This window comes from Cheilinus undulatus, linkage group 5 (assembly GCF_018320785.1).
Source record: "Cheilinus undulatus linkage group 5, ASM1832078v1, whole genome shotgun sequence".
Classification (NCBI taxonomy): Eukaryota; Metazoa; Chordata; class Actinopteri; order Labriformes; family Labridae; genus Cheilinus; species Cheilinus undulatus.
Genome location: NC_054869.1, coordinates 24774671 through 24789290, shown reverse-complemented (window position 1 = coordinate 24789290; position 14620 = coordinate 24774671). Strand labels below are relative to the sequence as shown.

Genomic DNA, 14620 nt, shown 5'->3' with positions numbered 1-14620 from the left:
TTGTCTCTCTCCTTACATTGATGTCTGTCTGTCTGCCTCATATCAGCGCGCTACATAAATGCAGACACGTATTCGCTCATTAAGCAACCAAAGAGAACTACAGTATCTATGGGAGGAATTATTAAGCTAACTGATAATTGAATGTAACTAGGGCTGCAACGATTAGTCGCCATAATCGATCATGTTGACTATAGAAAATTTGTCGACACGGAAATTCAAGTGTCGACTAATCGTATTATTGTTTTTGATATTGGTAAAATCAAATACCGGCCAATAAAAACTCATCTGTACTTGCAGTTCACTACTCAAAGAAGAGAGCCAGCCTCACACCAGAACATGTTGACATGTTGTTCCTGCGCTGCAATTTAAAGAAATTATAATCTATTGTTCAGTCACTTGGGCTGGGAGTTTGATTTGTTTACATTAAGCTTCATTTGTACTTTTGGACTTTGGATGGGCAATTTGCTTTATTTATTTTTATAGACATACCAGTCACTTTAAAGAAAGCTATCCTTTAGTTATTTGTCACCCGCAAGGCAGGTGAACTGCTACTATTTAAATTGCTGCTATTTAGGTAAAATGGGGATCCAAAACAGTATGCCAAATAATCATGATCAGTCGATTAATCGGGAAATTTATTGATAGATAAGTCGACATAAAAAAATAATCATTAGTTGCAGCCCTAAATGTAACATCATTAAGACTACTGGACGGGACCGACTCGAGTTTGAAGCCTTCGAGGGGTGAGCAGGTCTTCAAGTTGTGACTTCAGTTGTGTGCCTGGCACACAGACACACCTCTCTCTCCGAGTAAAATAACTCGAAGCACAGATGAGTTTTCTTGTAGGTGCAACATTATGTCGCATGGTACTGCCCCATGTTGAGCTATGTGATGTTTGCTGGTATTTCGTGCAGCTGCACTGACATGCTTTGTATTGTTTAGGAGGGGGCGGGGTGAGTGTTGGAGAAGTGAGGAACAAGTTGTGCCCCGCTTTAGTGATTCCCCTGGAACATATCCCCAGATATGTGTCCCTCTTTCTTAAAAACAAAGCATTTCAGTCAAATTCATTCATTTTCCGCGATTTCCGCGTTAAATAGTTGATTCTGTTTTTATTGGCCAATTTTGCGATTCCATTAACACGGAAATCATAGGGCCCTACACAATTGTCAGCACAGTAAGACATGATCTTAGTTTTTCTGTTCTTTTAAAGGCTGCAGGTGACACTGTGATACCACGGCAAACCTGCAAAATGTCATCCTGCGTGGTCACTCTAGAATTCTGTTTCATGAACACATCTGCATTAAGTTGCTTTTGGGTACAACTTTGTCTCTGAAAACTGTTGAAGAGACGCCCGGCTTTTTCAGTGAGCTTTTCTGTAGCAAAGGACTGGTGGTATCAGAAAAATAGGCTTCTTATTGTTATTAATTGGGGGTACCGTTACACCTTTTATAATGTTTTGTAAAGTTTCTTTAATAAAAATGAATATTTAGCTTTATAAACATGACATTTTAACAAATTACTTTTGTGTTTTCTGAAACTCTAGCTCTGCCTATGACCGAGACAACAAGATCCGTGTGGCCATTAAGAAGATCAGCCCTTTTGAGCACCAGACGTATTGCCAACGCACCCTGAGAGAGATCAAAATCCTGCTGCGCTTCAAACATGAGAACATCATCGGAATCAATGACATCATCCGCACGCCAACCATCGACCAGATGAAGGATGTGTATCCTTTTAGACACTTTCAACCATGCTTTAGAAAATGTTTCATATTTCAAGATAGAATCAAATTTATTTCACGAGTGGCCTTATAACTAATGATCATTTAGGCTTCCATGGTTTGCAACAGACACCAAGTTTTATAGTCATAGATTACAGACAGTCAAAATTACCTCTTTGTTGCCAGTGAATTGGTCTGGCACCCAAGCAATTGTAGTTCATTTTTGTTTTTCAGTTGTGTTTTATTACATAATAACCACCTGTCACCTTTTATTTGGCAGAGATGCTCTTCACTGTAGCCCAGCAGCAACTGTAAACTGGTTGAGTTCATACAAACTGTCACATTCATAAAGCACCGTTGGTTTTACACACTTCCTCACCTGGAAATATCTGTGACTTAAGCCCAGAAATCTTGACTTCCTGCTTGCCAAATAACAAATAATCTTCTAAAAGTATTCTAGTTTAAAAAAAAAAAAAAAAGTTTAAGATTTCTAGATGCTCCAAATGCACATCTGGAAAGAAGTTTTCAGTTTTCCCTGTTTTTGTTGCTGCTTTCTTTATTTTACTGCAATTGCAATGCTGACTGTCTAAATTGAGCTAGCCAGAATAATCTTGTTACGGTTAAGTTACTGTGTCTGAGACACTATGGCTATCATCAAGACTACAATCAAGTCGCTTAGAGTGTACACAGTTTTTGTGTCTGTTGTTTTCCAAATAATTCTGCAGTCAAACTGAATAAATAAAAGTCATACTATGTAAGAGAAAACTGCATGTTCCAGATAGGTTTGATAAGACTCACAGGACAGAGTTGTGTTTTTTCTAGAAGTTTTTATGCAGATATAAAGCACATGTTATGTGGTTGTCATGAAATGAAGAAAAATTTTCTTTAACTCTGCACCGTGCAGATACATTGTCCAGGATCTCATGGAGACAGACCTGTACAAGCTCCTGAAGACTCAACACCTGAGCAACGACCACATCTGCTACTTTCTTTACCAGATCCTCAGAGGGCTCAAGTACATCCACTCTGCCAACGTCCTGCACCGTGACCTCAAGCCCTCCAATCTTCTGCTCAACACCACCTGTGATCTCAAGGTAATTGCTCAGTGACAAGTTAACACAATTTAAGCCTATAATCAACAGCTCATTAACCATATTACCATATAACCAATTAATTTTATTCCTATGTCAATGAGACAAGGCATCTTGAATTTAAACTGATTTTTTTAAGGTTTAATTATTTTGTCCCATGAGGGCCTTGTTGCTTGCAGAGAAAAAGTGTAACAACCATCACTACAAAATATAGAGAGAAAGGGTGCCTTAAACTTTAACTTAAATTTGAACATATACAGTATATTGTTGCAGGAGCTACTGTTCTTCAGCAAGTTGAGGACAGCAAAAAAGACTGCTTAAGAAAAATTCATACAAGTGCAATGTAAAGGCATGTGATTCTTCTGGATTGGGCCACAATTTTGGAGTTTCAGACCTTAAAAGTTGACCCACAAGACTTACAGTATCTATGAGGATGTTTTTTGCTTAGACCTGTTTTTTAAAAGGATAGAGGTGTGCCACCTTGGCAGTTTGTGTTCATTTGCTGTACTGTGATCATAACCCAGTGTAACATAACAATGGGCACCAACCAAGTTTTCAAAAAATAGACATTTCGATCTGGTTTCCTGAAGTTTAACTTTTTGTGTTGTAATTCATTTTTGTGCAGATCTGTGACTTTGGTTTGGCTCGTGTGGCTGATCCTGACCACGATCACACCGGTTTCCTAACAGAGTATGTTGCCACTCGTTGGTACAGAGCACCTGAGATCATGCTCAACTCCAAGGTGAGAGTCGGTGTGCCACTCATGTTAACATACAATAAGAAAAGTATATCTGCACTAGGGGTGGGAATTGATAAGATTTTATCGATATCAATGCCAGGTGTTTGGGAGGAAAACATGCTAAAATATACAAAAAAATCTCTTTTTTAGTTGGATATGTCTTGGTTAAGACAAACTGCTCTCTGGAGCTTTAATCTGTGAACTTGAATTAGAATACAATATTACTGCGCATTTTTTTTTTAAAAGACAAAACCTTAAAATAAATATAAAACTAATCTCTGGATCCTAGATCTCTGGAGGTATCAAAATTAATTGAACTCTTGTGCAAAATTAACAGTTATTGGGCAAAAAGATGCATGTCATGAATTAGACAACACTGTTTGACAGACGTTTCTCATTGCCATGTGTGCGTCACTTTTGGAGAAAGGTGCCACATTGTTGACCATTTTAGTCTGTTTTTGTGACAGTTCATTAGAAATGGATGGTAATACAGTAATACTGTATCCTGGGGTACTAAAAAAAGCCACTTTGATTACCATCATGAAGACGGCGCTGTGGGATTAGCACACACTAATAATAAATTCCTCGAGAGTTTATGTTTCCCACCCACAGCACCTCTGGCTGTGTATGAACACGCTTTAAAAGTGATGACTGAACTCTGTTAATGATGTTGGGACAGTTTTGCAAAGGACAAACACTCCCATATATACCGGCGCACAAATACTCGTGCGCAATGGCGCAAGCACGACGCAGGGACAGTTCTGGCACTGCGGTAAGGTCTTCTCTAAAGTGCAACTGTTAGATGTGCACCGCTGGCTCTAGTGTGATCTCAGACAAAGTGAGTTTAAAAATGCTCTCATTCTTCTTTCTGGCTATAGATCAGTGATGACAAATTATTACGCACACCCACAGGTGCTGCAGCCATGCCAGGTACAATAGAACAGAGGATTTTTAAAAACGTTCAAACTTATCTTAACCCGTTTAATGTGTAATATAGATGAGATTATTCACTGCTTTGCGCGCTAAAGTATTCTGTAACTTTTTATAAGATCATGGTAAAGTAAACATTCAGCAGGACGGAGCTCGCCACTGAAGCACAACGCAGACATAAATAATATTGAAGTCCAATCTTTTTCTGTTTAAAATCCCACAGAACATTACTTCACATTCCCGGATTCTATGATAACCATTTAGATTTGAATATCACGTCTCATCTTCTGGGAGGAGAGGAGGGGAGGGAGGAAAAAGAGCGCACGTCTGTGTCATTGAAAGAGGAAAAAAGATAAACTTCATTTGATCCCCTGCCCTGATTTAACCTGTTTTACTTAAGTTATTTACTTCTCCTGGTCCTGTAAACGTCTCCTTATGAACGGGTTTTATTCTAGAATCGAAGCATTTTGATAAAGGATTAAATGAAGCGCGGCAGAGGCGTGCGCTCTGCTTGCTGTGCATATGCATGTACGCCAACAAGAGCTTGTAAAATGTGTTTTTTAAACACTTTTCAGAGATACTGTATAGCCCAGTAAATGTTTATTTTCTCAGCTTTTCTGTTCGGCTGACTGTCTCATGTGAGGCCTGTGTTTTATGGCACACGGAGGTGAGGCATCGATAAGGGAATCCTTTAGATAAAGTGTAAATGATGTTGATGGATCGAGCCAATTGGAACCGGTTCTTGGTTCCCACCCCTAATCTCCACATGTTATATCATGGTGAGAAATGTCTCTGTACAGCATTTGAGGCTACATTAGCTGTGTCTTCACTCCAGGTTATAAGATGATACTTTTTAACTACAATTAAAATATGGTAGTAACACAAATCAAACTTCTTCTTTCTGAGTCTTTAAGGGCGCACTCACACTAGGCCATCCGTTCTGTGTCTGGGCGTGTTTGAGCCTAAAGCCCAGTACGTTTGACCAGTGTCAGTGCATCCATTCCATGCTTGGGCATTGCACGCTTCACGGCAAGTGTGTGCCGGGGTTAATCTCACGGCTGATTTAACCTCTCATTATTATGAAATTATAATGCCAAATTATTATCCACTGAATAAATTTACCAATGATTCTATTTCGTGTCATCTAGAAGGGAAGCTGTGATCTTGATTGCTGACATGAATGGAATACTGTTTATTAAACCTGTGGCGTTTTCACTTCCAGCCCTCATCAGTTAAAACTGCTCTCGTTGCGGTAAAAAATTCTTTTAACTGAACATTTAATCCTACTGTGGACACAGGCTGTCTTATGACATGAGGGCTTGTTTGGTGCAGCACTGAAAGTCATCAGAAATTACGCAGAGAGATTGCACAGTTCATGGCGCATACAGGAATGCCAGGGAGATTCAGATAGTACACGGACATGCAGAAGATTGACTGTAGGGTTTCATATGAGTTCAAAAATGGGGGTTTCCTTCAGTGGGAGAAGTGCTTGGAACTCTGATCAGGCTCAAGATTATATGCTGTAGTGAGAGATAACTCTCCGCTATGAGCCTCTTTCTCTCTCTCTCTCTCTCTCTTTCCTCACTGGACTCTGTATGGTTAACGTGGCCTACTGATCCCTAGTCAGGTGAATAACCCTGGTGTAAGATCAGATATTGTATAAATCTGTTGCTATTTTACAGACTAAAAACAATACTTATGTATACTGAGTCATCAACAAATATAAATTCAGCAACAGTGTATTCTCCATGTGATGACTTCAGTGTGTGACATATCCATGCTCAGGCCTGGATGTATTGAGCAGTCTGAGTGTGGGCCAAAGGGAGGATGGGGAGGGGGTCAAATGGGCTCTAGCACGGAACGAATACGGATAGCCTAGTGTGAGCATGCCCTAAGATTATCTGCTTCAGTTAAATTCTTGAAAATACGACACGCTAAAATTTCTGTGACTGAATTTGTAACTGTTTGCCCCTGTGCTGTGTTAATGCTATGTAAGAAATTAATAAACATTGTGCTGGTTTTATACTCAGGTCATCATTGGTTCCTAATTCCCTTCCATGTCTCTGACTCTGTGTTTCTCTCTCAGGGCTACACCAAGTCCATAGACATCTGGTCAGTGGGTTGTATCCTGGCTGAGATGTTGTCCAACAGGCCAATCTTTCCAGGGAAGCACTATTTGGATCAGCTTAACCACATTTTGGGTAAAACATTCTCAATATGCCATTGTTTTTGTTTTTTGTTTTTTTGTTTTGTTATTTTTCTTTTAATAAATGGTGTGGTTGAGTTGTATTGAGATTTTTTTGTGGAGTCAGTACTATAAATCTGATTTGATATTTAAAAATAAAGTTCATTGCAGCAGCTCTTGGACTGTTGATAGACTGCAACTAACAATTTATTTAAATTTTCTTTATCGTTATGGTCATAGTATGTAAATTGCCAAAAATATGGTGTATAAGACATACCTTAAGAAGCGATTTTAATATAAAGCATTGGCTGTGTGATATATACTAGTAAAACCAATATTCCACAATAAAATGATGAAATATTTGCCATCATGGCCTCAGGAGCAGCTACTGTAATCACGCCTTGCACGCAAGCTAACCCTGTGGAAAATTTGCCCCTGTGCATTGTGCACTGCATATGGCAGCTTCATTGCTCAAAAAGTCCTGGGATACATGATACAGACATGTGTATGTCACAACTGCCAGTGCTACAATAGGCTCAAAGCTCAGCAACCATTTTGGTAGCTAGCAGCAGTGTAAACTCCAAACTGTGAAAAAAACAGGTACAAAAAGTGCTCCACAGCTGCTCAGAAACTGCATGTTCTGGACTTTGCTGAACACAATGGAAATCATCATGCAGGAGGACAGTTTCAACTGTTTTTCTCTCTGAGAGACCCCAGAAAACAGACTTGATCTTACTTAATGGTGCAGCTATAGCAGTGTTCCCCATACATTCATTTATTTGTGGCGGACCGCCACAAATAAATTAGGCCCGCCACAAATAGATTCTGGCGCTACCTGTTCACCCTCGCTCGGTGAATGTAGCGTGTCGTTAAAATGACTATATCGCAAATATCTGAGTATAAATTACGTGGAAGTTTTGATCCACCAGGGTGCATTTCTCGCTGAAGTTTCGCTTCTCCCATTGTCTCTGAATGCATCTCTCAAAGTAGAGAGCTGTCTTCTTCTCTTCCACCCATCCAGAAAACTCCTGCACATGCAGCCGGGGTTTTTTTTTAATATCAGCGGCGAGAGAAGCAAGGGAGAGGAAGGTAAACAGCAGCGTGGCGAGTAAGTGGTTAGTTAGATGCCTTTTGAGATTGACAACAAGGAACAGCACTAGATCTGTCATTCAGCAGTTCAACTTTGAAATAGAAGAGGTCTAACTCATGCAGCATTCGTTAAAATACGCTCCAAGATGACTCCGAGATAATGGCGGCAGTAACACAGCACACCGCTAAAGACATGAGTCCAGTGTTGTTGAAAAGCCAGGATTTAAAAATCTCATAAAGACATTTAACCCAGAATACGAGGTTTGCCTGAGCGTGAGCCTTTTGCTGAAAACTCCCTGCCAGAGTCAGAGAGAAGATGGCCCAGCTGCAGACAAATGTGATCCACATCTCCACAACAACAAAGACCTATCTCAGCCTTACAGTTCAAAACAACGACAACAAGTAGTTGAAATGTTCCCACCTCCAGACAAGCTTTTTCCCCCATGATCACACAGGAGAGTTTATTAAATAAGGTCTATTGTCATTTGGGGCTGAATTAAATACAGCTGCTGGGAGGCCATTTCAAAATATTGTGATATATATCGTGTATCGGGATATAGCAAAAATATATCGGGATATCAATTTTAGGCCATATTTTTGTAGGAAGCCCCATAAAATAAAACGCCTCGAGAAAGGGTGCAAACTCTGCAGGAACAAAATGTAAAAAAATTTTTACTCCTTTTGATTTAAGGTATCTACTTTATTTATTCAAAATAATTTCTTATTTATTTATTTAAATAAGCTATTGTATTTTTATTTAACTGTATTTATGTTAAGTTTATTTGATGTTTGTTTACATTTGACATTAAATGAAAGTTATATATTCAAATCCAAATCAAACTCCATGTCCACCACAAATAGATTCCGGTCCTGTGGGAAACACTGTATAGTCTGGAGTTTACGGCACTCTAAGTTGTCCAGTCATTGGAGGCAAAAGTCAGTCAGCAACAGGAACAAAATTCAAATCAGGTCTTGTCCATAAAGAAATTTGACAGCTGTAGACCTGAACTCAAATATAACTCACATTCAGTAACAGCTTCCTAGAACAGTCTATTATTATGCAAGATGTTGAAATGTATCTAGTCATAACTTTAATCACTGTGCTAGACCACATATTGCCTCTTCCATCTGTTGTTGTGTTATCTTTCCAACTAATGAAAGCTTCCTCTCAAAGATAAAAACTTTACACAGAGATTGGTGTGGAATAGTGAATACTGCACTTTCTGGTTGATAGTGTTAATACTCATTATAATCCTTTCTTCTTTTAGGAATCCTGGGTTCTCCCTGTCAGGAGGATCTCAACTGCATCATCAACATTAAGGCCAGGAACTATCTCTTGTCGCTGCCTACGCGCTGCAAAGTGCCTTGGAACCGCCTTTTCCCCAACGCTGATCCCAAAGGTCAGAACTAGGACTTTTTATTCAACCAAATATGATTTCTTCAGTCTTTGTCAGAGAGTTCTGGCTGCTGAAGAATTTCCTGGAAAAAAATATTTTTGGAGGATGCAGGGAGAAACCACTTCTAACCACTTCAGCAAATCAGAGGCAATGATGTTCTGGCTTGTAAGGCTGGGGAAATATTGTGCAGTCACAGCAACAGCTTTTACTGGTTTTGGTGGATTCTATGTAAATCATGCATGTATTGAAATGTCCTCTTTAAACCCCTTTATTAATCCTCTAAGTCTGCAGGTCATTTTTTTACACTGTTTGATATTCAAGACCAAATTCACATGATGTGACTCCTGAAAATGGCTGTCTTTAGACCACCAATAAAAATACAACAGAAATATGGTGTCAGTATAGCTCAGTTGGTAAGGCACGTGTATAAAGGCTACTGGTCACACGTTTGACTTTTGATACTGGAACTGAGTGGTGAATGTCTTTCCCCTCTCTTTTTTACCCCACATTTGCTCTCCACCTCCAGTTTGGATAAATGATAAAGGCAGACAAACAAACAAAACCTTTGAAAACCACAAAGGGACAGGCAAGACAGAAAAAGCAAAAAAAATATGTTTGTCATAGGTTGTGACAAAGGTTTAATTAGACCCGGTTAAAGAGGGTACAGCAGATTGAGATGGTTGGAGTTATTTTATTGGATCCCATATTGTATGTCTGATTTTGAATGATCAGAAATCTTTCCTCACTACCTCATATTTGTCTTAATATACAGTATGCTGCTGATGTTCCTTTAAAGATTTCATTATGTGTGTTGTGTTTTGTGGTATCAGGACACAAAACCTGATAATATAATGTTGAACTTAGCCATATATTTAACTTAATTACATAAATTACTATCTGTATAAAACGTGTATATTAAAAAAAAACGGTGCCTACCTTAAGAAATCCTAACTGCTGATTGTGATGGCACCCTCTGGTGGACAAGAAAGCTCATTGTGGTTTTAGAATCAACTTAAGTAGTCTTTGCCTTGCTTAATGTCCTTGTCCTTTTCCTGCAGCTCTGGACCTCTTGGACAAGATGTTGACTTTCAACCCTCACAAGAGGATCGAGGTAGAGGAGGCCCTAGCGCATCCCTACCTGGAGCAATATTACGACCCCACAGATGAGGTGAGACATTTAACCTTGGCTGTTTGGTTCTGTTTATAATCCTTAGTCAATCAAGAAGGCATCTGCTACAGCCTGTTACTAATAGCTGATGACAACATGTCCTCTCCTTTCTCCTTTGCAGCCTGTTGCTGAGGCCCCCTTCAAGTTTGACATGGAGCTGGATGACCTACCCAAAGAAACACTGAAGGAGCTCATCTTTGAAGAAACTGCACGTTTCCAGCCTGGCTTCAGGTCCTAACGTCTCACACAGGTGAGTTTACACAAGCAATAAACCCAAGCTTAGACAGATACTGTGTTTTTCAACTAAAGCTACAAAACAGTGTTACTATTACAGAAGTTACCATTCGCTGAAGTCTTGAAACTACTCAACTTTTGAATGTCATAAAGATGAGGGTGATCCTCGCTGCAGTCCCACCTCCACCACTTCAAAATCAGCAGCGCTGAGTGTCCATCATGAAAACTACTTTAAGCTTAAAAACATGGAGTGAGTGGTGTTCCAGCTTTAAAACCACTGATTCAGTCCTGCTAAATTTAACATCTCACCTAATAGCTAAAGACCTCACAGTGCACACATAATTTAGGTAAGAATTTTGCTTTTGTAGAGTTGTAAGAAGGGGCTCTTTATGAAGATACAGCACTTTCAAAGCCTTCTATCTAAAATGGTACTTTAAAGGTAAACAATGAAGAATAATTCTGCTTTATTGCAGCCATAGCAAGACCCAAATGAAGAACTGCGTTTGAGCCTGTGTTTATAAGTCATTGTTTTTTCTCTTTGTGTTACAGTTAAGTCTCTGGAGGTTGTGTACTTTAAGAGTAACAAATCTAAACCTAAATGTAATCTTGAGATAAAGAAATGCTTCTCATAATGTTTGAAGAAATATTGATTTCCGAAACCCCACAGTCTGTTAAGGCAGTTTTAAGTTCAGTCTAAGGTGGTTAAAATGTCAGTACTTGTACCAACTACTTTAAATGATACAATATATGTTCTCTTTATGTTTGATAGTACCAATAACTACCAAATTTATGAAGAAATACAACAGATATACAGACATACTGTAGCAGTAGCAGGAGATCACGCCTTTATTAGGAGAATAGGACAATGGATAGTCAGTGGGGGAAAGGGATGTGGGAAACGAGTCACAAGGCTGTAATTGAAGGCCGTCTATGCACATGGGGCATGACCTAACCACTAGACCATGAGAGAGCCATGGGCACCTTATGTTTTTAACTTTTAACTTTTGGTGTCCTAACCGTCACCTTAACACTAACCAGAAGTTTAATCTGGTTTTAATTTTGAAAAGTTTTTGTGTCTATTTCCGTCCTGACAGCAGTGGTCTGCAGAGCATGTGTCTGATATAGGTGGTGTGCAGTCAGATTCTGTTGATATTGTTTGTCTTTAGGTTAATGGATCAAAATTCAAGATTCTGGTATCATGTTAATTCTAGTTCAGACCCAACCAATTTCAATGCAAAAAATGGCACATTTGAGATTAGTCCAGGGCCAGAATAAAAGCAGCTGAACCACATTAAAACAAATAATCCAACTGTTGCACCTAGCCCAAAGGAAAGGTAGAAACAAAACATTCTCTTTAGTGGTAGACATTTTTGTTCTCTGTCACAATTAACCTTTTGTCATTACTTGGATCATCTTTGTACAGCACAGTAATCTAGTCATGATCTCTCAATAGATTTGATATTCAAATTTTAATCAAGCTCAAGAGGATGGGCAGTAATGCAAAGTATGTCATCACAGCCAGAAGGCTTATTGTTCACACTGAATGTGAAGCAGTAAATCTATTTTGGATTTATTATTTTCCTCTTGTCTTCATTCTGACTATTCACCCAATAAAACTAGTTAGAACAGTCCTATTCAAGATACAAAAAAGTTGCCACCGAAAAATTGTTTCAAAACCTCTTGTGTTTACTTAACACTTACACCTGCAACACTGTTAAAAATGTTCCTTGAATATTAAAGGCCACTTTATGTTCTGCCACATCAGAGAATGAAGTATCACAGTTCTTAGTTAATGGCATGGTATATTCTGTACGAGGAGCTTCATGCTCACACTATATCTACTATTAGACACATCAGGCTGCATTTAAAGTGTAGATGCTATGCTTGTTTAATGTGACTTTTAAATCTAACGGTTGTTTTATTCTGCTTTGAAAAACTGAAACGAAACGTTGTCAGTAGTAATTTTTGCGAATGAGTGTAGAAACAAAATATCACCACAAGAGCTTCTTAAAATGAAAAGCAAACATTGTCAGTGGGAGAATTTGATCAATATGTCCAGGCAGTCTATGCTATAAAAAGGCTGGAGAATAAAAGAGCAATAGGATATAATGACATGATTTCCTTTACTAATGGCCCTCCATAGATACGGTGTCCTTCCCTTCCTGATCTTTGCCAACCACCAGCTGCTTCCTGTCAGGTTTCATGCTGTGATACTAACTATCAGTGATACGTTTTATAGCCTATAATCTGCTTTGTGTCAGCATATGTAATTACTGTTTCCTCTCTACAGCATTTCGATCTGTTACACGATTCCAGTGAAAAGGAACAGAGTTTGACATCTTCATCTAGAGCATCTCTGCAATATGTTTATACAGCTTTATCATGTATTTAACTCTTTAGTTTTTAATTTCTCTGGATTTCCCCTGTCACTGTAACTGTTCACCAACTATGAATCAATAGTTTGCAGCAGAATAAGACTGTTACTGATGTAATCAGAGTACTGATAATCTAGCATTGATGTCATCCATTTCAATGTGACTGAAGCAAATTCCACCGTTAAAGACAAATGCATTACATGAGTAAAATACTTGTTAGTGTTCATAAATAAAATAAACATTTCTGATATAGATATAGTAACAACACCACTTAAGTCTAATGAGACATTTTTCAAAATAGATGACAATTGCTGCTTTGCTATTGAATTCCTTCCATTTGCCATCCTTTACGCCATATACTAAATATATAGATATAGACAACATGTGTCTATCTCCCTCCTTGTATAAAACTGAAGTAAGAATACTCGTGTGATGGGTGCTGACATATTGTGTAGATTATTGAATTTGGAGACAGAACGCGCAGAAGCAAGTTGATTTGAGGAGGCGATGAATATACAGCTCTATTGGCCCCCTCCAGAAACCAAAGCATGCATCAGACTTACTGATTAAACTTTAAATATCCCTCAGGTTTACAGTCCATGGCAGAACACATTATTAAAGTCCCTGTAAAATGAAATCTAAACCTTGTGTCTTAACACACTAGATATGTTGGAATAAGGTTGCTTTAAACATGTGAAAACACTGAGATATATGTGTGACTAAATTTTGGATGTAGACCATTAGAAAGTTTTTCACCTCTTTCCTGGCTTGGTTTTAGTTGAGCAGGGCAGATATTAGCCTGTGACATCAGTGCTCTTGATGGGGAATCACCCCAGCCCCCTAACGCTAATATGCTATAAACTCATCAAGCAGTTCATCTCAGTACAGTCTGTTGTTAGCTGATGTCACTGTCTTCATTAAAAGGTAACAGCCAGCCACATGCTGTGTTTTGTTCACTGTGAGGTAAATTTCCCAAATCTATCAGCCACTTGGAATACGGATCATTAAAAGCATCATAACAGAGAGATTTTTGCCATAAAATACTAAAATTAATCCCCAACTCCTGTCTCTGCTCTGGCACGGGGCCAGGCAGCCGTACGCTGATCAGAAAATTTTTTGTTGTTGTTGTTTTTAATTTGAGAGGATTGTATTTCTTGTGAGTGGATATGGCTTCAGCTCATTCAACCAACACGCCCACACCATCCTAGAGTAGATATTTCTGCCTCATTTTTTTTAATGATTTTGAAGCTTAATTTTGTAAACTTAGAGTTGTTTATCATGACTCAAATTCGGCCTAGTGGTTCATAACACATTGGCCTGTCATACAACAAAACTAAAATACAGATTTTCTTTTACCACTTTAAAGGGACTTCAAGTCATTTTGAAGTGGATCCACATAATCATGGAAAAGTATAATGACTCTACAGGAGGGTTGAACAATTTAAAAAAAAAAGTAATAAGTCATTCAATATTATAACCAATACAATAAAGATAAATTAAACTAGGGATGAAAGATTTGAAAAAGAATATCTAATTGGGATTTTGGCTCATATAGCAAATTTGATGTTGACCACTACACTGAGAGGATGATATTTTTTATGTTATTCTCCTGTTATTCTAAGACATTTGTATGTATGAATAATGTGTAGAGCAGAAAACCTCTGCAGCAAAAAATTGTATCAAACTGGTATT

The 14620-nt window shown here is 38.5% G+C and overlaps 1 protein-coding gene across 1 annotated transcript in view; it reads left to right on the top strand.

The window, feature by feature from the left end:
• The window catches only part of mapk1 (mitogen-activated protein kinase 1), a 47232-nt gene that overhangs the window by 27235 nt on the left and 5377 nt on the right, over positions 1-14620 (top strand). The window contains exons 2-8 of the mRNA XM_041787113.1: positions 1544-1726; positions 2625-2814; positions 3437-3553; positions 6567-6681; positions 9023-9154; positions 10210-10319; positions 10441-10569. Of these exons, the coding sequence (XP_041643047.1) occupies positions 1544-1726; positions 2625-2814; positions 3437-3553; positions 6567-6681; positions 9023-9154; positions 10210-10319; positions 10441-10557 (964 nt within the window). The 3' untranslated portion in view covers positions 10558-10569. The remainder of the gene's footprint in view (positions 1-1543; positions 1727-2624; positions 2815-3436; positions 3554-6566; positions 6682-9022; positions 9155-10209; positions 10320-10440; positions 10570-14620) is intronic.